This window comes from Drosophila mojavensis, unplaced genomic scaffold (assembly GCF_018153725.1).
Source record: "Drosophila mojavensis isolate 15081-1352.22 unplaced genomic scaffold, ASM1815372v1 contig_231, whole genome shotgun sequence".
NCBI lineage: Eukaryota > Metazoa > Arthropoda > Insecta > Diptera > Drosophilidae > Drosophila > Drosophila mojavensis.
The window spans coordinates 538,110-560,936 of NW_025318772.1; the positions used below are offsets into that span (position 1 = coordinate 538,110).

Consider the following 22,827-nt stretch of genomic DNA (forward strand, 5'->3'; position numbering starts at 1 on the left):
GAGAGAAGATGAAGAGGCGGATATTTAGCTTTTTCTTTTAGCAATTCTTTTATGGATGTATAAAAAACTTAAAATGTATATAAAATCTACAAATTTGTATATATCAAATGTAATTAAAATGAAATGGATGTTATTATGTATTTAGAATTATATATATATATATATATATATATTTATATTTATTTATTTATTTTTTATTTATATGGGACAATTTATATATAGAAATGCAAATCTTTCTCAAAATCCCATAGCTATTATTAACTTTATTTTAAGCTAAACAGCAATATCAATCATTAGGCAAAACCGTCAAATACCTTAGGCCACTTTCCGTACCAATTGGTGTCCATTGCTTCCAATGTCTATCAACAATTTACCAAGGCCAAGTGCCACGCCTAACGCTGCTACACCTCATACTTGTGCAGCTGACCTTTTGGGAAGTAAAAAAGTTTTTTTTTGTGACAAATTATATTTAAATGAGCTGCGTTTGAAAAGTTGCGAGCGCATGGACAAATTGGCAGGGCCAATGTCTTGGGCAGAAAATACAAAAAAAAGAAGCAGAGCGAAAGCCTGACAGAAGTCGCCAAATTAAATATGCCAAAAGGCAAAGCAAATGCCAGAGAAGCAGCGAAACAGAGAGAGAGAGAGAGAGAGAGAGAGAGAGAGATTCAGAAAGTTTACATTCAACTGATTCGAAACTCTTTTTCAAATTTAGCCGGAGCAGTGCGCCAAAGGGCTTTTTTCCTGGGCTTTAGCTGAGCTGGGGGCTGGGGGTTGGGGGCTGGGGTAGGCAGCTTGATTTTGACATTTTAGAGATTTGTTACTTAAACGGTTAAATGGCCCCTGGCTTAAATTCCTGCAGTCGGGAGGGCTGCGCGTGTGGCCGTTGGCTGAATTCAAATCAAATTCAATTTACAGTTGTGGGCAAAAGTTGTTGTGCGCATTTTTATTTTCATTTTTATTTTGTACAACTAGTTTCATGTGTGTAAAATGCAAAAGAGTTTAATTTGCAATTTGTCGCCCTCATTCAACGCATAACTTTTCATGCCGCACTCCGGCGCCGCCGCTCGCCCGATGTGGGTCGACGTCGGGCGTCGGGCGTCGGGCGTCGAGCTTGCGGTTCCATATGCAAATGCCGGCAGTTGAGTGGCGCAGCCCCTGCTTTGGACCTGCCTGTGCGTTAAAATGCACACAAAGTTTCGCATTGAGGCGGCACTTGAGCTGGCTTCAGAGTTGCCACAGGCCGCAGTGCCAAGTGCGCAGTTTGTTAAACGCCTTTCAACGGCGTGGTTAGCCAAGCGCAGACCTTGAAATGCAGCAGTCCTGCCATGGCCAACAGAGCGGTGCGGGGCGGGTGGGGGCAGCTAACCAAGCGCGCAACTTTGCTATGGGGCAGCCACACACACACACACACACATCCACACACACACACACACAACTAAGCTTGCAACCATCAACAAAAGTCATTTTGCAGTTGCTCCGGACATGTTGATTTAGCAAACAAAATGTTTTAATTGAATAACACTTATGTCTTTTTACTTTTACTTTTTATACATTTTGTTTCATATGCTCTTCCCTCTCTCAAACAAAAGCCAGCACTGCGTATGCTTAATATGGCCCCGCTTGTGCTGAGAGAGTCCATTGAAAATTGTCTGATTTTGCCCAGAGCCGCTGCGGGCTAAGTTAGCTTTAAGATTGCCTGTTCTGACATTGTTCGGACTAGCAGTGCGTATGCTTAGTATACGCACAGCCAAGTGTCTGCTGCAAACTTCAATTGCAATTGTTTTTGTTATTTGAGTCATGCATAAGACGCATTGACTATTATTATTTTATTCAAATCACATACTCAATCAGCATAGCTGCACTCTATAAATTTCATATAATAATATCATATTAATACATATAACAAAAATCACAGCCAAATCCTATTGAATGTAAAGCACAATACTAATTAACTGCAGACAGATTAATTAAAATATCTGACAGCTACTAAATCTGTTTTGTAATTACAAAACGAATAAAATTTTTTTTTTTGCCAATGGGCATTTTCACAAACAATTAAATATTTGAAATGAAATTGAATAACAAGCCGGTCGCTCAGTTAAATGTTTCTGTTTATGTTTTTCTTTCGTTCTTCCCTTTATTATTGTTTTGTTAAAAACGAATCGAATTCGGCAATTTAGTTTACGGCACAAAAGCTGCGCTCCCAAGGGCTGGCTATCAATTAGGCTGTTAATTTGAATGCGATTTGATTTGGCGCCAAGTTAAATAGTGAAATTCAATTGAAATTTCAACACAGCTCAATTCTTTTACTTCTGCCTAATGAAATTGCTACGAAATTTGCATTGATTGATGCCATTTTGTGATTTATTGTGGCCTAAGGCAGAGCGGAGCTGAACAGCAGTCGAATGTCCTGAGTTCAATTACTCGCTGTGTCTGTGTGTGGGTGTGTGTGTGTGTGTGTGAGAATGTCAAATGTCATTCAAATACACAAACACACACACTACTACACTTGACAGTGTACATTTATTTAGCTTGGTTTCATTTCGTATTTCTTTGTATGCAGAACCGCAATGATTGATGCGGACATGTTATCATCAAATAACTGTGACTCTTGTCACATCTCGAGGGGCTCCAGCATGTCTGTCTGTCTGTGCAGGGGAATGCTGAGCTCTACACATGTGCATAAGGCAACATATGTTATGTTGTGCGTGAGTGTGTGTGTGTCTGTGTGTGTATCTGTGTCCGCTTGGTCAAAAACTCAATTTAAATTGTATTTATATCCATTGTTCTGCACCAGTCAAGCGCATTTGCCATTCCTGTTGTTTGCTGCTGTCAGGAGGTCATTTATCTGGATTCACAGCTCGAGGGTCGCTATCAGTCAAGCCAGACGCTCACAGCAGTAACAATAACAGAAACCTGAATATATGTATATCTGCATATATTCATACGTGGTATTCAAATATCCTAAACACTATCCATTGATTAGTTGCATTTCGAATGAATGAATATACATACACATATTTTTAGACTCTTTATGCTATGCTGGGTTGAAGAGATTCAGTTGGTTAAATAATACAACTTTTTTATTCGTTTATTCAGCCCCTTCTAATAGTGCAATTTGTTGGTTATACAAGCGTAGCCGTCAAATTACTACAAAGAACAGCAGAACATCATTTAAGTTGTCTATATGTATACAGCAGTATTCATTTGGTATTTATATTTGAGTAAGACGAAGCTCGAATGCTGGCAGCACCAGAGAGTGTTCCCATTGGTCGCTTGAAGCTCGACTGCAACGATCTCTCTCAGGCACTGGGCTCAACATTTGAGCGAGACTGAGTGTATGAGTGGAAGAAGGAAGCCTTATATAAAAGGCAGCAGCTGCAGCATTTCTTCAGTCGTCAGAGGCCTGGTGAAGTTCAGTCGTGCAGTGATGTGAAGTAAGCTGAAGTGTGTGAAAAGTGTGTAAGTATTCAATGATCCATCAGCAGAGAAGTAAAGACATGGAGGAAATACTTACAGGAAATATTTAGGGGAAATATTTAGGGGAAATATTTAGGGGAAATATTTAGAGTAAATATTTAGAGTAAATATTTAGAGTAAATATTTAGAGTAAATATTTAGAGTAAATATTTAGAGTAAATATTTAGAGTAAATATTTAGAGTAAATATTTAGAGTAAATATTTAGAGTAAATATTTAGAGCAAACACTTAAAGGAAATGCTTATATAGAAAAAAATTTTGGGGCTTGTTAAGTCTCCTTCTGCCTGTCACATACATTTAACATAACCATCACGCCCTGATTATCATTTTCAATGGGTGCCAGGCATAACAATAATCTAACATTGCCTTACAAGCCGAATCTTACTTCTATTTCGGACTGGACTGTTTTCATAAGCCAGGAATTTTCGCTGTGCCTAACATTGATTTATTTTTCAAGCGAAAAGCTATTTATACAATACAAATATATGCATGTGTATGCAAAATTGAAACAAATCGTAAATTTAATTGGCCATGGACTTTAGGAAAGGTCTGTCCTCGCTAGTCTCCTCATCCTCGTTGCCGTCCGAGTCGAATGCATTTTCGGGTATGTCGTACAGGCGTATCATGGGCTTGTTGGGATCCTTCATGATCAAATATTTGCCATCCGGCTGCTTGAGCACAATGTCGACCAGGCAGCGCAGCACGCCCCAAGCATTGTCCATATTCAGATTGATTTGTGTGGCGAATTCCTGAGGCTTGAACTGCTGTAGGCCCAGAATAACGTGGCGCAGATGATCGTTGCCTGCAATTAAGATTATATAAATATATAGACCATATGAGATTGAGATTTTTGGATGACTTACGATTGACGCGCGAGACATAGCCCAGCTTGAGCTGATCGGAGCCGGCGAGAACCGCCTCCACGGTCCACTTGGCCAGCTTGCAGGCATTGTTGCGGAGCTCCGAGGCGAGCACGGCTCCGCGCTGGCTGTCCAGCTTTTGGCGCCACTCGACACTGTTGGCCGCCTTCGAGTCCCACTCGTTGAGCGCCTTGATGGAGACGAACTGTAGCTCGCCACTGGGCGACTTGATGACGCCGTTGTGTTTGCAGCGAGCAATGAGGACGACATCGTCGCCCAGCTGCCATTGCTTGTAGCGATAGGCGACGGAGGCTAGCTCCACGCCGGGCTCCTCGAAGGGGTTTGGCTCCTCGAACTTGTGCTTCGGCTCCTGGTCGCCAATCTTGAGCACCTGCTGGCTGAAGTTGTGATTGATGAGTGTGGCCTCCAGGGAGAGGCTCTGCGGCGAATTGATGGAGCCCTCGCTATCCTGCGGCGGCTCCAGGGCCGTCTCGTTCACCGTCAGCAGATCGAACTGCGCATTGTCGCGCTTGTCCAGAAAGACCTTAGTGCCCAGCTTCTCGATGACAATGTCCCAGGAGTAGTTGGAGCGCGTGCAGCACATCAGCGTGGCGATGATGTCATCCGTGGCGAACACGTTGCCCATCGTCTTGGACAGGCGCCGGATGACCGGGTCGTCTATGGTGCCCGGCACATTGATGATGCGATCGACCTTCTGCAGCGGCCGCTCGTTCTTAACGTTGATGCGGTCGCACTGCTTGTCGTAGTACTCCAGGGCGCCGCAGGTGACGATGTCGATGCCATCCTTAATGTTGGGCAGCGAGAGCTTGAGCAGTCGAGGGAAGTCGATCTCCTCTATCGAGACCCAGTCGGAACGCACAAGCACGGAGCTCTCGCGCAGACGCACCGGGGCGTTGCGCATGAAGCGGCGACCCGCATAGCCACGCCGCATGTCGCGCCCCTTGCCGTATTTGTTGCCCGCACCAGCACCACCAGAGCCACCGATACCACCCTGACCCACACCAATCATCGCATTGCCACGCACATACCGGCCATGGAGCCGCACATTGTTGCGCTGATTGGGGCGATAGCGATTGCGCTGATAGGGCTTCAGGGCGCGCGGATTGCCCCCATCCACCAGGTGAAAGGTGGCGTCGTCGTCCTCGTGGAAGTAGGCGTACTGGCTGTTGTTGCTGCCAAAGGTCGAGGCGTACTTGTTAGTGTACTTCTTGTCCTGCACCGGCAGCATCCAGTCGCTGATCTTGCCCAGGCGGTCGCTCTTGCAGAAGGGCTGATACGGCACCTCCATATCCGACACATCGCAGGGCCCCCAGCCGAACTGATTGTACTCGATGTAGGGCTTGATGAACGGCGCGTAGTGCGACATGATTAACCAATGCAAACTCGATTCAAATCGATATTTCTAAACAAAGCTCTATTCGCGATTCTTGCACGAAAGAAAAAAAAAAAAAAAAATTCAATTTCGATTGTAGATTTAATTAATTAATTTTTTTTTTATTTAGAAAGTCTTTTCAACACGTTTCCCGAGTGTGAAATGGCGAAAATGAATATTGAAAGGTAAAGCAATGCATGAAAGTTTTTCAAAATTTAATAGCCTACTTGGATCGCCAAGAGAATTCAATGAATAAAATAGAGCTCGATTTCCATTCCTATATTTGACATTCCAATCGATATATTTTCGCACTTTATACACTTTTGTAAAACAGAATGGAAAATCAACAGAGCCTAGAGAATGCTAGCATATTGAGATCGAAAGAAAACTTTTAATTTCGTATAGCAATCAATAAAAAGGAAAAACAATGGTAGATTACCTGAAAATCTTTCGGTGGTCGGTAAATACAATCACTATAGGAATAAGCATCATCTTTATGGTATGCCGCCTGTTCCTACCCAAGGTTAACTTGGATCGCTCATTGCCGGCAAGTTGAATGCGTTTTTGATGAAATCTTAAACTAAGACTTATCGTTTTCTAGGTGTTTTTAAGACCTGACAATCCAGACAGCATATAGAGCCTACAATGTATCTTAGCGGATTTGTATTATAAATTTCGAATTTAATGTTTTAATAAAGCACGAGTCGTCGAATGTCCTGAATCTCAAATCATTTGTGTGTAAAGGCCTAGTTAAATACTAAGAACAGTCACTGTATCCTCGAACCTAATACCTTTTGAAAGCCCGAAAGCTGCGCATTTATTGTTATAACTAGGGTACTTTTGGCATTGTGCTCTTATGGGGAAATGAGCAGCAGATGCAGCACAATGGAAATGCGAGTACATGTAGTCGTACACGCATCCGAGTACTCAAGCTCATCCGAATGAATGTGAATGGGAATGCGAGTGCGAGCAGTGGTGGACAGGAACATCCTGCATTTTATGCTTGAATGCGGCACGTTTCAGCTTCAGTTTCAGTTTCAGTTCCAGAGGATGTACTCGTGCTGTCGTGTATGAGAATCTGGCAACAATCTCGTTAAAAGTAAAGGCCAAATTATAGTAAAACTAACAGAAGGTAAAGGTAATCACATAAAAAGCTTGTTACCTAACAATCTCTGTTGCCCAGGCAGCAGCGCAGGCGAAAGCGGAAGCGGATATCAAAAACGCGTCAAGCGTGTGAATGTCTCCCAGAAGGCGGCTGAAGCTGGAGGGAGCTGAAGTCATGTGCTGCACATATGCGAATGGACTTGGTCTCTTGTTTTCATTTTTGCTTTTTGGTATTTTCTACTTTTTTCTGTAATTTTTTGTTTTTTTTTTTTTTTTTTTAATCTTTTTTTTATTTTTGCTTGGGGCTGACTGGCACTCAGCTGGCTGCTAAGCTTTTGTCAGGCCGACAGTGTCATGTTGATGTGTTCATTGTGTGCCAGTGGCAGCTGCTGCCGCTGCTGCTGCTGCTGCTTACGGACACCCAGTGTGGACCCTAAATCCCACCCCGCCCGCTTGACACCCTGAACTACAGTTAACACACTTAAGCCACATTCGCTCGGCTGGCTGTGCGTGCCAGTGTTTCGGTGGGTGTGAGTGGCTCAGCGGCTGCTCGCGTCTGTTTGTGTGGATTATAATTGCCATGCGGCTGTCAGTGACTGCCGGCACCTCAAAATGCAACCGCCAACCCCAAGCCCCGCGCTCAAGCAGCTGCAGCTGCAGCTCATGTTGCATATCATTTTTAATGCTAACCACATGCCACATTATGCAGCTGCATTGCCGCTGCGGTCGAGCTCCAGCTACAGATCAGCATCAGCCGCGCCCATCCTCGGCTTCCCGAACAACTGGTGTTGCCTCCTTCTTCACTGGCTTCGCCGCCTCCGCCCCCATCGCCTCTGCTGCTGCGGTCTACTAAAGGCACACGACGAAGAATAATGTTCGCACATAAGCAAGAACTTACCCAGGAAGCGACAATCTAAGAACAGGTATTAACAGCACACTCATATCCTGGAAATCTCTCAACTGTGAATTCTTTAAGCTGACAGACTTGGAATATAAATGTAGAAAGAGTTTGACTTAAGTGATTTTCATTTTCACAAATTTAGCTGGAATTTTTGAATTTATTATGTAAATTTAAATATGTATATACATATTTTTTTAAATTTAAGTATTGGTCAAATATTTAAGTGATAATTAATTTTAAAAAGGAAAATAGAAAAATAAAATAAATTTAATGTAATTTTGTTTTTGTATCAGAGATTTTGTATATTTTATGTTATTTAATTTTGTATTTTTAATTATAATAAGAATTTTATAAGTTACTGTTAATTTGTCTATTTAAAAATTTGTACGTTTAAAAAAACAATATTTTTTCTTCAACTTATTGGAGCTCAAATTTTTCCCAAGGCGAGTACGGCCTGTTTCATTTCAAGTGCTTAACTAGGTACAGGGTATCTGCATAACTGAAGCAGCAGCAAAGTGAAAAACCGCTTGCATTCTTTGCGGCGCTTGCAGGCGATAAGCGACGCTTGTTGCTATTGTTATGTTAGCTGCTGCTGCCATTGCCATTGTTGTTGTTCTTGTTGTTCCATTCAGTTGCATTGCTGTACGGCTGCACGGCTACTGCTGCTGCTGCTGCTGTTGTTGTTGCTGTTGCTGCGGCTGCTTTTGTTGCATAAAAATTAATATTTATGCGAGGCAACTTGTGCAAAGCACTGCAAATGCCATTGTTTCCAACCGGCAAACAGCCCCCACTCGTGGCAAGGACGTTCCGGGTGGCCGCAACTGCGTCCTCAGCTCGTCAAGCGCAACGCGCTGCCAGCTGACAAGAGGTATTTTTTTATTATGACGTCCGATTCCCTGCCCCACCAGCAATACCAACAGCCCACCCACCTACCCACCCCACTCCACACTGGCCCCCTTAAGCGAATGAAAATAAAACAGCTCACACCTCGTCGGCAGCCAGAAACACCCAACCACCAGCAGAGACCACCCCACCCCGCCCGCTTGGACTACGTGCCCGTCGTAATGGCACTTAAATTACATATAAAAATGCACGACAAAATGTAAATGTAATTAATAGCATATTAAATGGACCGACCATTAATATAACATGATTGATTTATGCGGGTAATTAAAGCTGCTGCATAGTACAGCCACGACTAGGATATACCCTGTAAGGAATTTAAGTGGAAGATGAAAATGTGCTGAAAATTTTTAAATAATTTAATTAAAGTGCGCCAGAACCTGTAGCAAAGTTGAATAAAATGAAATGTGAATCAATAAACATGCATAAAATTTATAAACCAAGCAAAATCACCTAAAAGAATAACTTATACCCTATATAACAGTTTCACTAAAGGGAATTATCACATAAAATCTATTGAATGATAGCTTCACTCAATGATCTTTTTATACCCTAAACCCATTTTCAATGGGAAATCAGTGTATGATAGGTTTGTGAGAAGTATGTAGCAGGCAGAAGGAGGCGTGGCATTCTTGATTAGGACGACGAGCTGATTTAGCCTTGTCCGTCTGCCTGTCCGTCCGTCGGAATGAGTGCGTCAATCCCTGAAGACATAAGAAGTAGAGAGCTGAAATTTTGCATGCATACTCCTGTATACCATAGGCAGTAACCGATATCGATACCATAGGCAGTAACCGATATCGATACCATAGGCAGTAACCGATATCTATACCGATATCGAGATTATTCGATACATTTATTTCGTTTTTTCAGCTTCATTTGAATACTATTAGACCTGGAGAGTTCAGATTCATTGCCTATATATATTTTATGGATACAATGATTTTGAAATTTACAGATTTCGGATACAGCGCACCAAATTAAAAAAAAAAAAAAAAACGGTATTTGGAATATACACACATTTAAGCTTTATAAAATTCTCACACACTGCAGCGCAGGCCAAGCACAGTCGCTGCTTACTGCGCAGTTAGCAGAGCGCGTGCTTATACTTGCCTGTGGATGCATGTGTATGTATGTGTGCATAAAAGAAGTGCAGAATGATTCGAACATCAGCTTGGAGGGTTCAGGGCATCTCCTAGTCGAGCAGTCCCGACTAGAGCCTTCATACTTGTTATTTATGGTAAACTAGGATTATTAAAACTTTTTCTAGAGCCAAAAATTTTATAAATTATACTTTCGCTCCATTATCTCATTATATATTTTTGCGTATATATGAATATAAATATACAAATCTATCCAGTTAGCTTTTTAAAAGGGTTTTTCCTGTCCATAAAACAACATTTGTATTTTCCATCAATGCTGGGCTAGAAGTGTTTTAATCGTCTGTTGGCTGGCAGCTCGCTCGGTAGATCCGAATTCGTGTTTTCTTTCCGCTTTTGATTTCGTAAAAAAAGAAATGTGCTAAATATTGTTTTGTTGCTGTGAGAAGGTAGGACAATGAGACGTTTGCGCGGATACTTTGTGAACAATCTAGTTTTGCGCGGATTGCGTAGAGTACCAGCAGCCAAGCAGGGCAAGCACTGGAGCAGCTATCTCATCAAGGGGGGCAGTAGTTTGATGGGAACAGCTGCCATTGGCAAGACCTCGAAGGACATTTACGCAACAATCAAGGGCGGCTCGAAGGAACCAATGGATCTACCGGAGTGCGTGCTTGTTGGCTTTGGCAATCCGCTGCTGGACATCACCACCACCGTGGAGGACACCGTGCTGATCGAGAAGTATGACCTGCGTTCGAATGCAGCAATCATAGCCGAGGACAGCCACATGCCACTGTTCGAGGAGCTGACGAACCAGGAGTTTGTGCACTACTCGGCGGGCGGCGCCTGCCAGAACTCGATGCGCATCTTCCAGTGGATCGTGGGCAAGCCTTTTCGGTCGGCGTTCTTCGGGGCTGTGGGCAGGGATAAGTTTGGCGACACGATAGCCAAGAGAGCGCTAGTCGATGGCGTCGAGACCCGCTACCAAATCAAGGATGATGTGCCGACTGGCACCTGCGCAGTCATCCTGTCGGGCACTGATCGATCCGTGGTGGCCAATCTCGGCGCCGCGGCACTCTTCACCACGGAGTGGCTGGATATTGAGGAGAATGTGTGCCTCCTGGATAATGCCAAGTATTTCTATGCCACCGGCTTTTTCATAGCCGTCAGCCCGGAGAGCGTGCTCCGCATCGCCAAGCTCGCGAGCCAGACGAACCGCTTCTTTGTGCTCAATTTCAGCGCAGTATTCGTGCTCCGTTCGCACAAGAATCATCTGGACGAGATCTTGCCCTACTGCGACATGATCATTGGCAACAAGCTGGAGGCCTTGGCCTACGCCAATACGCACGATTGGAACACCACGGACATATTCGAGGTGGGGCGTCGGCTGCAAAGCCTTCCCAAGGATAACTGTCGGCCGCGCATTGTCCTGATCACCGATTCCGTCTGTCCGGTGCTCTGCTTCCAGGACAACGACAAGGTGCTCCAGTATCCCGTGCCGCCGATCGATAAGAAGGCGGTCATCGACACCAACGGCTGCGGCGACGCCTTTGTGGGCGGCTACCTCTCGCAGCTGGTGCAGAACATGCCGGTCGACTATTGCATACGCGCTGGCATTTTCGCCTCCCAGCGGGTCCTGCGCATCGTTGGCGTCCAAATCGAGAAGCTGCCCAAATTCAACGAATCCTGCATTTGAGACCGGCAGATTCCATCGAGCCTTACACCTCGACAGCTTTTATTCAAATTAAGCGCGAATTTAAATCTCGGCAAAAAAGTTAATTAATTATGAATTAATTGAAAATGTTTTCCGCCTTTGACATCGTTTGTGGCAGTAAAACAAATTATGGAATAAAAATATATTAACATTAAATCCAATAATCAAACCAACAATAGGCTTTGACATGGCACGCGAATCGCCTTTGGCATTAGTCAAGGCAGCGCCTGGACATGTCGATGTATTTATTGTATATATATGTATGCATATATACCTCTTTGTATATGCTGCGGTTGGCTACAAATAAAGCGCGAATCGGGTAAATGCGAAAACTCCGCTTTGGTGTGGCTCTGTGGTATTGGGTATGTTTGGTCCACTGAGCCGAGCACTGGGCAAACAGAAGTGGAATAAAAATATGCGTTGCATACTTTGCAGCGCCAATGTAAATTTACCCGCCCCTCTTGATAAACAGACCCCCCACACACCCCACCCATCACTTCGTAGTGCGTTACTTGTCGGGCTTTGTCTTCTTGCTGCCACGCAATCCCAAGTGCCGACTGTTGACTTTGGTCCGGACAAAATATTACGAGTCGCAAGTGAAGCTGAAGCGGCAAACTGTGAAGCGCAGCAGGTGGAGTCAAGAGGAGAGTGAGAGGGGGAACGGGCGAACGGGGGCAGGGGAGGTTGTGTCTGTCGCCCGACTGATTAAAACGATGCGTCCAGCATCTGCGTGACAGCAATTTTTTCTCGTTAAATCCTTAAACATCGCTGCATTCTGCTCTGCTGCCCCCGCACTCTGTCTCTCTCGCTCTCTTTCTCTTTCTCTGTTTTCTTTTCCCAACCCTTTTTTTTTTTTTTTTTTTTTTTGTCCAATTTGATTTCTTGCAAGCGCAGCACAGCTCCAGCTCTGCAGCTCTCCCAGCTCCAGGCCATAATTTATGCATGTATCCATTGTGATTTATGACTTGATGCGCGCTTCTCCTCTTCTTTGTGCATTTCTTTAGCAGTGTGTGCTCAATGGCTTAGCCATTTCTTGTCGCATCCTTCCACTTGGCCAGGACACACACAATTAGCTGGCAAAAATGTGCAGCGGCATAAAGGAAATGCCTAAGCCACAATCAAACAATGCTGCCTCAAGTCACAAGTTCAGCTCCCCCTTCCGCACTTGGCGAACCAAAAAATGCTGTCACACCCACACACACACACACTCACTCGCACACACACTTACACTCATATGCAGCATTGCAGCAGGCGACTGCAAAAGTTTCTTGTGGCAAGCAAATTTAAATAAAACTTCTTTGTAGCAAGTGGCTGGAAAAGTTTTCAGATTTGTCATGTGCACATCTTCAAGCTAATATTCCTTCACACTTAGCTGAAATCCAACAAGTCGTTCCAACTTATGCAAGCTGACACGCAGATTTTTTATGGCAGTCCAATTGGTAAACAGAATTTCAGAATGTTAGACATGGGATTTATTATATTGTCTATGCATTTTATTTTACTTTACATATTTTTTTTATTTTATTAGATATTGCGATCTAGTCGTAATAAAAGAAAAAAGTTATAAATATTTAATGAAAATGTTTACACTAAATTGCTCGACTCAGGCCAAAGCGCAGAGCCAACAATTGCATTCAGGTGGAGTTCATAAAATTACTCATACGCACCGGCTGTGGCGACTTTGACTTTGAGGGCGATAAGTTTCAAATGCTGCTTGTAACTTTGTTCCAACAACAACAACAACAACAATTGACAGTAAATGTTAAAGTTATGTGTGTGAGTGTGAGTGAGTGTGTTTTGCAAGAAATGGTAAAAGTTTTCTACTTACTTTGTGAGCCGCTGCTCTTGGCCTCTCAATGCCAATGCTGACACAACCAGGCAACATCATTGCCCTCACTCCATGGTCGCCTCTAATGTCGCAATGACATTAACCCAGTGCAAGCAGCGCGTCGCCTTTACAGTCGCTCAGTCAGTCAAGTCCTGCGAGGACCCGCAAAGACCGCAGACACTTTATGTCCTTGGCTTCCGCTTGTTGTTCTCGTTGTTGTTGTTGTTGCTTGTCCGTGGTGCTGATTGTCTGAGACATTGCCGCGAGCCCAGCATTGATTCAGCACTTCCATTGAAGCATTATCTCTCTCTGTCCTTCTCTATCTCTCCCTCTCTCTGTCTTTCTCTCTGTGTTTGTGGATTATTTGAAATTATCGAAGATTTCCGGCATAATGGCAAATTGTGTTTCCATTGTTTTTTCACTGTTGGAAATTTGTTAGTGACTCAACCCCGATGACACTCAGGATTCCAAATATATTATATTCGTCTTAAGGAAGCCAACGACATTCAAAAGGATCCGCCACACACAGTCAGACCCCCGCACGTACACTGAGCCGCTTGTCAGGCGCTATAAAATTGGATTAACTTAATTCGATTGCCTTGTTCCAAATCCAAATGCGATATGCGTATTATTTAAGTACTTCAACTTGACTGCCACAGCCATAACAATGTTTCAATTAGATACCACATAAAAATGTGTGTGCATGAGTGTGTGAGTGTGTGAGTCATCGGTAATGAATGTAATTGATTATATACAAGAGAAAATCAAATATGGAGTGTGGTGGCCTTCGTTTTAGGAGTTGGAACTGTAATTAGTTTTAATTAAATATTAATGACAGCAACAAGCTGCTCTTCGCGCAGATAATGCAGGCTGGGGGTTACCCTCTAAGTGACTTGTGATTGTATATGTGCTATCGCTGATATATGTATGTATAATATGACGTAACGCTGCGATGTTAACAGCAGTGTCTAGAAGTGCCTAGCAGCAGTGAATAACAGCAGTGACCATTAACAGTGTATAACAGCAGAATCTAACAGCAGCTTCTAACAGTAGAACGGAACAGCCTCAGAGAATGTTTTAACAGTGTGGCCCAGCAGAATCTAAAAGAAGAGCTTAACAGCATAGTCTAACAGAAGGCTCTAACGAGGAGTCTTCTGCTGTTGGAGTAGTAGTTTATGTAAGGCTGATTGATGCGTCAATTATGACTTATGTTCTCATTATCATATGAAATTTAAAGAGAGAGAGAGAAAGAGAGAGAGAGGGACAAATAGATAACCGTTGCTTAACGTAGTGTCGGGTGACACTGAATGAGAGTGAGATTCGTAGTGATTGCAAGTGGAAGTAGAATTTATCATAAAATGCTTACGAGTGAGATGATTCGGTTCTCACTAAATAAATTCCGACATAGACATATACCGATATGGTGATTTCAAATTTAAATATGTAGTATTTATATTTATCTCTCACTTATGTATTATATCCATTCACTTTAGACATTTTTACAAAACAAATTCAATTATTTTAAAACATATTACATTTAATTCCAGCAAGCAAAAACATTAATAAAGAAAACAATCCTATACAATTACTTTTCTTTTGTTTTTTTTTTTCCTATGCTCTGCAGACAGAATTTTACATTTTCCAATTAAAAGCTAAAAAAAAATGACCGTAACAGGATTATTATTGCCGAATCATTGTTGAAAATTGATAAATATTTTTCTTTGAATACGGTCCGCTCTTAAATAATGAATTATGTATTTATTTGTCGGAGCTCCATCACAAAAACTATAAAAGCTTTCCATAAGCAATGTAGTGCGATAATTTGCAGCAATATTATATTTCTTGAATATTTTTTGTCAGGGCTACGTCTTGTTTGCGTCAATAAAAGCAAAAAGCATTCGAAACCATAAAAGAGGAGGCAACAAAAAAAAGAAAGGAAAATGAAATGTTTTTTGCTCTGCTGTTAGAGGGTTGCGGAATGGGTTTTTACTTCTGACAAGTTTTTGCAACTCCATTTTGTTTATATTTTTGGCTGACAAGAGAAGAAAGAGATATCGATGTCAGACGATTGACACAAAGCGCCAAATATATGCAAAATACAATCTCCTTGCTTCACTGACTTTAATATATATAAAATAAAATAAAATAAAATAAATAAAATGATAAATTAGGAATGCAAATAAAAACAACAATGGCGACGACAAGCAAATCTTGTGCTTTTGTAAGTGGACTGAAAAGATGTGTATACGCCCATATATGTTCATATATATATGTTAGTATATTGACAGATTGAGCTGCAACTGCAGGGCAAGAGCATGACTCAAATCAAATTGCAAATTGCGCATACGCCTCGTGTTACACATTCGAGTGTAGCCGCCTTACTGCCTGTCCAGCTACTCGACGCTAATGGACTTTAAAGTGTGTTCTGAAGCGTTCAGTGCCAGATTTCGAGCAGACAGTTGCCAAAGTTTAAAGTGCTCCACACACGTTGCGCATACGCCCCCTGTTACTGTGGCAGCTTCAAAAACTCCCCTGGCACTCATATAAAAAGCAGACAATCGCTTGAGCATGTAGCTGCTACAATAATTTTGTGTAAATAGTAAAATGTCCTCATTCGAAATACGCCAAGAACACACACACACACACGAACATGCACACTCAGTCACACACACAGAAAAACTATTTGGAGCTAAGCATGCTCAACTTGCGCATTGTCTAGATTTTTTTTTCTAATTTTGCAAATTGCTTTTATTGCCACATGCACAGCATCAATTCATCTATGTTTGTATGTGTGCAAGAGTGTGTGTGTTAATTAGGAATATCAACAGCACTTAAATTTGATGCCGTTTATAAGACTCAAGTTTCCAGTCAGTGTCCTGAGGTCAGCTCGCACGCTTGTCCTCTGCTCTTAGCTCATTGTTTCAACTCTCAGGACAGTCATTTGGCATTCTCTGGCTTTTGGGGCTTTTAGCCTTACTTGGTTAAGCGGCTGGCCAATTGCTTAAGTTAAACAGGAATAGAGTGTGAGTGATAAATATGCACAAAATATATATTACTAACTAAATTTAAACAAGATTATTAGGTAGCTATTCATTCGTTACCAACGTTAAAATAATTGGACAGCAATTCATAGCTGCGCAAGTAACTGCAGTTTCCCGGGAACTAGAGCAGCAGAAACAGTCGCTGGAATCAAAAACACATTTGCGCGCATTAAAGGATGGGCCAAAGAAAAATGAAGGGAACAAGGAAAATGGCAGCAAAAGAAATCCAAATGCGCACTTAGCAGAAATGAGCTGCGTTTTCAGAAAATTAACTTTCAACAACATGTGTTGAAATGCATTTATCTTCCGGACTCATAACGAGCATACCGCCCCGCGCCACGTTCTGGCCGTCGAGGCAACCGGACACTAAAACTTCGCTTAACAACTGGGGAAAAAAGGTGGAAATTAATTTCGGCCTGGAGCAGGGGCAGCAGCGGCAGCAAACGTAGGAAAACCTGCCAAATTGTGCTAAATGAGCGCCAAGTCGAAATTAAAAACTAAAAAGGGGAACGGGAATGGGAACGGGCATGGCCAACGGAGTCGAGGGACGAGCACTGCATCCATGGCCATCCATGGGCATCCACGGGAGTTGCAGCAATTGCCTGAGGCAAGTAGCCCCGCATTATGATTGCATCATTTGGGGCTAATTTGCATTTAAATACTTGGCTCTGTTATTGTTCGAGTGCAGCAAGGCAACTTTTGCTACCACTCTGTGTGCAGCCGGCGGCGCCAACGGTGTGTGTGTATGTGTGTGTGTGTGTGCTGGGACAAGGCTTGGACTCGCTCTGCCGTCTTGGCGCAAAAGTTATGCCAAGTCAAGGATATCATGAGATTGTCGTGCACTCGTTCCGGCCAACTTCAGCTTCAGTTAATGCGTTTGAATAATGAATGCAAGACTACTTTTAGCCGGCGTGCACCTTGCAACCAGCCTCAAACCTGTCCCCTCTCTCCCTCTCTCTCTCTCGCTCTTTCTATCTCTATCTCTCTCGCTCTCTGCCTCTCGCCCTGAGCAGATAACAATGTACAAACTGGCGCCGTTGCGCGGTCATTATTTAGAGGGCCGTCTGTAGCACAGCTCGAGGCTTGCAACTGGCGGCCATCTGGCAGCAAAAACGCGTTAAGATTTATTGAATGCCAGATGAGTCATTTTTTCGTCTTTATTTCTGATACCCTGCATGCGCCATGAATGGGTGAACAGAGTGTAAATTGTATTTAATGTAAATAGCCGGATATATAAATCACAAGCTGAATGTGATGATAGAAAAGTAAAGACTTGTATAATACATTAAGAGATATACAGTATTCAAACATACATATGTATACTATCGATTCGGCATAGTCATAGTCTAAATTAAGTTTCAGTAATTAAGTTAAATAGTTTTACATTGCTCGAACTACTTCGTTTATCTCATTCAAATATTTTACTCAAAGTCAAAGTACAATCCATATTAAAAAGCTGATAATGAGTAATGACAGACCATTTCTTAGGGTATCGACAAGCAGAGGGGCATCTTAGTTGCATCAATCAGACATCTTTGATCTACGCTCTTCCATTAAGTATATATTAAAGCAGCTAAAGGCCTCTGCAGCCAGCGATTCACTCTATAATTAATTATTTTCAGCCTCTACATAAATAAATAAATGAATGCTAAACTAGCAAGTCAGTATAGAGTCTCATTTCATATTCATCCGCTTCTTTATTGCAGACACTTTTTATGATAATATCTGGCCAATCAAGATAAACAAGCACTGCAATTGAAAGCGTTTTCATTTGCCAAAACCTTCATATAAAATATCTTTTTTTTATAGGATTAAATAATCGAAAAAAAAAATTATATTATGGAGCAATATTTCCAAGTCATTCAACTGCAAGGGCATTGAAACTTCGGCTACAGCTTTAATCGGCCTGCTGGCCTTTTTGTATTTTTTGTATTTTTTGTTGCATCAACTCGTTTGACGTTGAAGCTCATCCGTTGCGTCGTGCCCCTTGCCATCCCACGAACATTGCACTTTTAATAACTTGCATAAAAGTTTTATGTCTCTCGCTGCATGTTCTGAAAAACTTTGCGTGTGTTTGGCACTTGAAAAGTTCGGAGCGTGCCCCCAGGCGCTGTTCGCGGCGTAGCATTTGGGGTGTATGCAAAACAAAATCGCTGGAAAAATAATCGCATCAAGTATTTAAACTGACATTAAAAATATTGAAAAACACGATAAATACTTGTTAAGTCTGGCTACGGGCTCCGTTGCCTTCAAGCACTCTATCTCTCTCTTACTTACTATCTGTAGCTCCCTTGGTTGCTCTCTCTCTCTCATTCTCCCTTTTCACTCTTTCTCCAAGCTGTCGCTGCTACTATAACTGCTGCTGCTGATTATCTATGCACTAGAGACGAATACAATATCTTTGAAAATTGAACTAAAAATTATTATTATTATTATTTTTTTTTTTAATACTTTAATTGTTGCCCATGGGTATAATACGTTTCTTTTTTATCTCTCATATTACTTATTTGCTTGAAAAGAACGTATAAGTAAAACTATTAATAGCTGAAAGGAGTTTTAAGATAATATTAACTTATGCGACCAACAGGATAAACCCATTTCCTTAGGATATATCATAAGAAAATAAAAACAAAAAAAATAAATTAAATAAAAAAAAATTAAAAATAATAAAAAATAAATAAATAATCAGTTAATATATTATTCAAGACAACTAAAACTCAGTAGACTAGATTTTGGTAATATTAAATTCAAGGCATTTTAAAGTATTTCTTATTGAATTTTATTTGAATACTTGAGCAGCTTAGCATTAAGTCATATGAAATTCAAGTCAAAAGAATGATTAATTTAAAATATTTCATATCTTTTTTCATTTCTGGTCTCATCTAAAGAAACGTGAGTCAATCTTTCATTAATTTACGTATTTGGTCAATTAGCTATCGACGTCGTTGCATACAAATCGAATGAGCTTTTTTAGTATCTGCTGCATCTGAATGCGTGATGTCAGATATCTCCTAATGAGTGCTTAACAATACAGTTGGGTGTGATGCTGGGACAGGTGTGTTTACCGTTATCACACAAATTCAATTCAATCAGATGTGAATTCATTAACTGAATGCGATACTCCAATTACGTTTGGCCCGAGAGGAAAATGCGCGGAAAAGTCGTTTATATATTTGTCAATTACTACGTGCATTCATGTTGGCAGTCAATTTAATGCAATCCCCAGCCCCTACCTAGGGCTGGCACTGCTCCCGCTCTAATTGCTATCCTTCAGTCACATGCAACAGGCGAAATTGATATGCCGCAAATGGGAAAATGTTTTACACCTCGACAGTTAGCTAATGAAAAGCTCTGCCTGATGCCGGGTGGGTGGCTGTCAAAATACACAGGTGCTGCTGTTGGCTTCATGTGGGTGGGGTATTGCTCACAGCCAATTGATTTGGCAATTCACTAAAGCAAGGGAAATGCACGCAGACACACACACAACCACACACACACACGCATATGCACATGCACATGCATACATGAAACGTTGCGGCTCAGTGGCGCACGCAATTACGCATCGATAGAGACAGATAATACGAGGTGCAAGGTATATATGTTTAGAAGCTTATTTAAGAGCCACTCGGACAAAGGCAATCAAAGGCCCATTCAATTCAACGAAGATAATATTTAATGTTACCATCATCAAAATGATTCAATTACCGAAAACTATATGCGATTTTATTTGCAAGACAGGAATTTTAAAAATTTATTTTATAAACACATTTAACATGGAAATATTTTGATTTTAAACTGTACTCCATTTACTATAAATATATCAATTAGGATATCATATTTTTTAATGGAATTTATTACTCATGGAGTCTTTTATTTGCAATGCTTATGTCGAGTTTAAAAGGAAGCTATATTCATCCAAAATCAAAGATAATGGAAGTTCAGGATATCTTTTTGTTGATTTGGCACACTAGCAATGCCAAGCTGATAATTTGACTTTGATCTTAACAAGTAACTTAAGTAACGTAGATCCGTAGAACAAAAAGCAAGACTTTATATTAAAGTGAAAAAAACCATTAACGTCCCATCGCAAAGCGCAAGAGCAGAGCTACATAAACTGCTCAGTAGAAAGAGCGTGTGCCTGTGTCTGTGTGGATGCTGGAGCTGTTGGGTATATACATAGAAAGTGGATGCTCAATGCTTGGTTTGTCAACACAGCCAGGGGTATCATCTAGTCGAGCAGTCGCGCCCTGAGCACTCCCTCGCTCTTATCAAATATCGCATGTGAAGCAGCTTCGCTGCGTGTGCGAAGCTGAATTCGACGCTCTGTACTCTTATCAAGAAGTTTCACTTAACTAATTAATATCTGCTTTGATGATCTGTGCCAGCACTTAGCTAATGATGCGTTTTCTCTCTTATGCCAGAGCTGTGCGATCCCAATCGCCGGCCTCTTTAGCTCAGTGGCAGAGCACTGGTCTTGTAAACCAGGGGCCGTGAGTTCAATTCTCACAGGAGGCAATAGGGACGACTTTTTTATAGAAATAAATAAAAAGGGAGCTTGGGCACTGATTGGAGTCAGTAAATTCAGGGAAAACTTCAGCAATATGAGATGAATAGACGGCGCATTCTTTCATTTAAATCGAATCATCATTCGTTTGCCAAGTCGACCATGACCAAAAATTAGATCAAGAGGTGGCCTCAGAAATTTGTCTTTTAGTGGAATATCTCGAGAAATCTGAATAGAGACAGAGCGCAGAGCGCACAGCAGAGACGCCTTCGGTGGGACATGACAAGTCAATTGACAGACAACAACATCGCTTAACGTAATCCCAAGCAACGAACGGATGCAATAATTTGTGATGCCGAATGCCACTGGCGCACCACTGCACCACATGCAGCGCCCCAAGCAGACATTCAGGCAGGCAGGCAGCATCCTTTGCGGCACAGCATCCTGCCACCTACAACCGCATCCTGCTGGCAGATGGGCGGGCGTACGGAGCAAAAGGTCTTTCCGTGACGTCCATATTCACAGTTCATAAAATTGAGCCACTGGGCGGAATTGGGCGTGGCCTGGTGCGGGTGCGGGTGCGTGGGCGGCTCAGCAAATCGAAATAAAAATTTATGTGCACATGTTTGAATTTATTGCCCATCTTTGGCAAAGAAGCGAGTGCCTGGATATGGACGCACACACACACACACACACACACACACACACACACACACACACACACGCACATACACGCATATAGCAATGCGATAGCAGAGCCCACTCCAGAAATCAGAAGCTGGCGTTAGCGTGTGTAAATGTTATTCAATCAAATGTGAAATCATATGAACGATTGCTCTCCACTCATAAACATTTTATTTACCTTTAATTTCGTGCGAAGCGCCTTTTATGCTTTCACGCCGTGATTTAATGTGATTTTCCCTACGACCCAGCCGCGCCACACCCCTTACTCGCCTCACCCGCCCACCAGCTTAACATCTGCCTGAACTGTGGGCGAGCAAATCTCACCCAGGCAATTGTTGAATTAAACGCACGCGATTTTTATGACTAAATAAAATGTTTTGATGCGCTGCTCCGACACTGAGCCACTTGAACGATATGTGGGCTATCCCCACGTCTCAAAATGCCAATTTCTATTTACCCAGCAGACAGAGAGAGAGAGAGAGAGAGACAGAGACAGACATGAGTTTGAAAGTCTTTAACCATAAATAAACACATACAAATTTTTCCATTGGGTCTTTGATTTATGCAACTTTACGTCTCTTTTATGGCAAACGTGAATCAAATCTTGTGTCGCTATTGTTTTTCGGGCTCATCATTTGTTGCTAGGCATTGAAAACAATTCGTATACAAATTTATTTAGTTAGGATATAAAAATAGGAATAACATCATATTTCATATAAAAGGAATAAGGTAGGGTGAAAGAATTGAAGGAGTAATAAATAATTAAATAGTACAAAACCTATTCAATTATAATTAATTTACTTGCTGCAGCTTTCATTTTCAATTAAACTTGAATATATCTTAATTAATAACTCATTTACATTGTTACTTCAATCTCAATGTCTATTATCCTCCGCATCTATCTCTATATCCCCAGGCTTTCTGCATTTCTATAATAATCACAGACAGCTATCGCATAGCCCATTACATTGCTCACTTAGATAAGAACAGATATTCAAATACTATATATAGAGAGAGATATGTTCGTGCATATACTATGACAGCTATTAGGAGCTCAGATCTTGACTGGCATATCCTTTGAATTTCCATTAGAGTCAAGTCTCTGCCTTGGAATAATCTGGCAATTCAATGATGCAATTGAATAGCTTTGGTTTCGCTTTTCCTTTTTCCGCACATTTTCAATTTTATTTCCTCTTATTTTTGCTGCGCATTTCGTATATTTTCTTCCCTTTGATTTTTTCTTTTTTCTATTTTTTTTTTTTTTTCTTTTTGTTAATTTTGCGGCTGTCGAAAAAGTTGTTGAAGCGCACCTTTATTT

At 41.7% G+C, this 22,827-nt stretch overlaps 2 protein-coding genes and 1 non-coding gene across 4 annotated transcripts; 2 read left to right on the forward strand and 1 right to left on the reverse strand.

Annotated features, from left to right (window-relative positions):
- Window positions 1–3,913: 3,913 nt before the first annotated feature.
- On the reverse strand, window positions 3,914–6,462 carry LOC6574485 (eukaryotic translation initiation factor 3 subunit D-2). 2 transcript variants are annotated; one of them, XM_044008041.1, is made up of 3 exons: window positions 6,173–6,462; window positions 4,344–6,096; window positions 3,914–4,282 (listed from the first exon to the last, which is right to left on the reverse strand). In XM_044008041.1, exons 2-3 carry the CDS (start codon window positions 5,725–5,727, stop codon window positions 4,002–4,004), a joined length of 1,665 nt encoding a protein of 554 aa, XP_043863976.1. In that variant the 5' UTR covers window positions 5,728–6,096; window positions 6,173–6,462; the 3' UTR covers window positions 3,914–4,001. The 2 variants fall into 2 exon arrangements, with proteins under 2 accessions (XP_043863976.1, XP_002000530.1); XM_002000494.4 differs by having other exon boundaries at window positions 4,344–6,462.
- A 3,580-nt stretch (window positions 6,463–10,042) lies between these two features.
- Window positions 10,043–11,608, forward strand: LOC6574486 (adenosine kinase). Its single transcript, XM_002000495.4, has one exon. It carries the CDS (start codon window positions 10,199–10,201, stop codon window positions 11,432–11,434), a length of 1,236 nt encoding a protein of 411 aa, XP_002000531.1. The 5' UTR covers window positions 10,043–10,198; the 3' UTR covers window positions 11,435–11,608.
- A 9,156-nt stretch (window positions 11,609–20,764) lies between these two features.
- Trnat-ugu lies at window positions 20,765–20,836 on the forward strand. The gene has a single exon. It is a non-coding gene; the product is annotated as a tRNA-Thr (tRNA).
- Window positions 20,837–22,827: the final 1,991 nt, after the last annotated feature.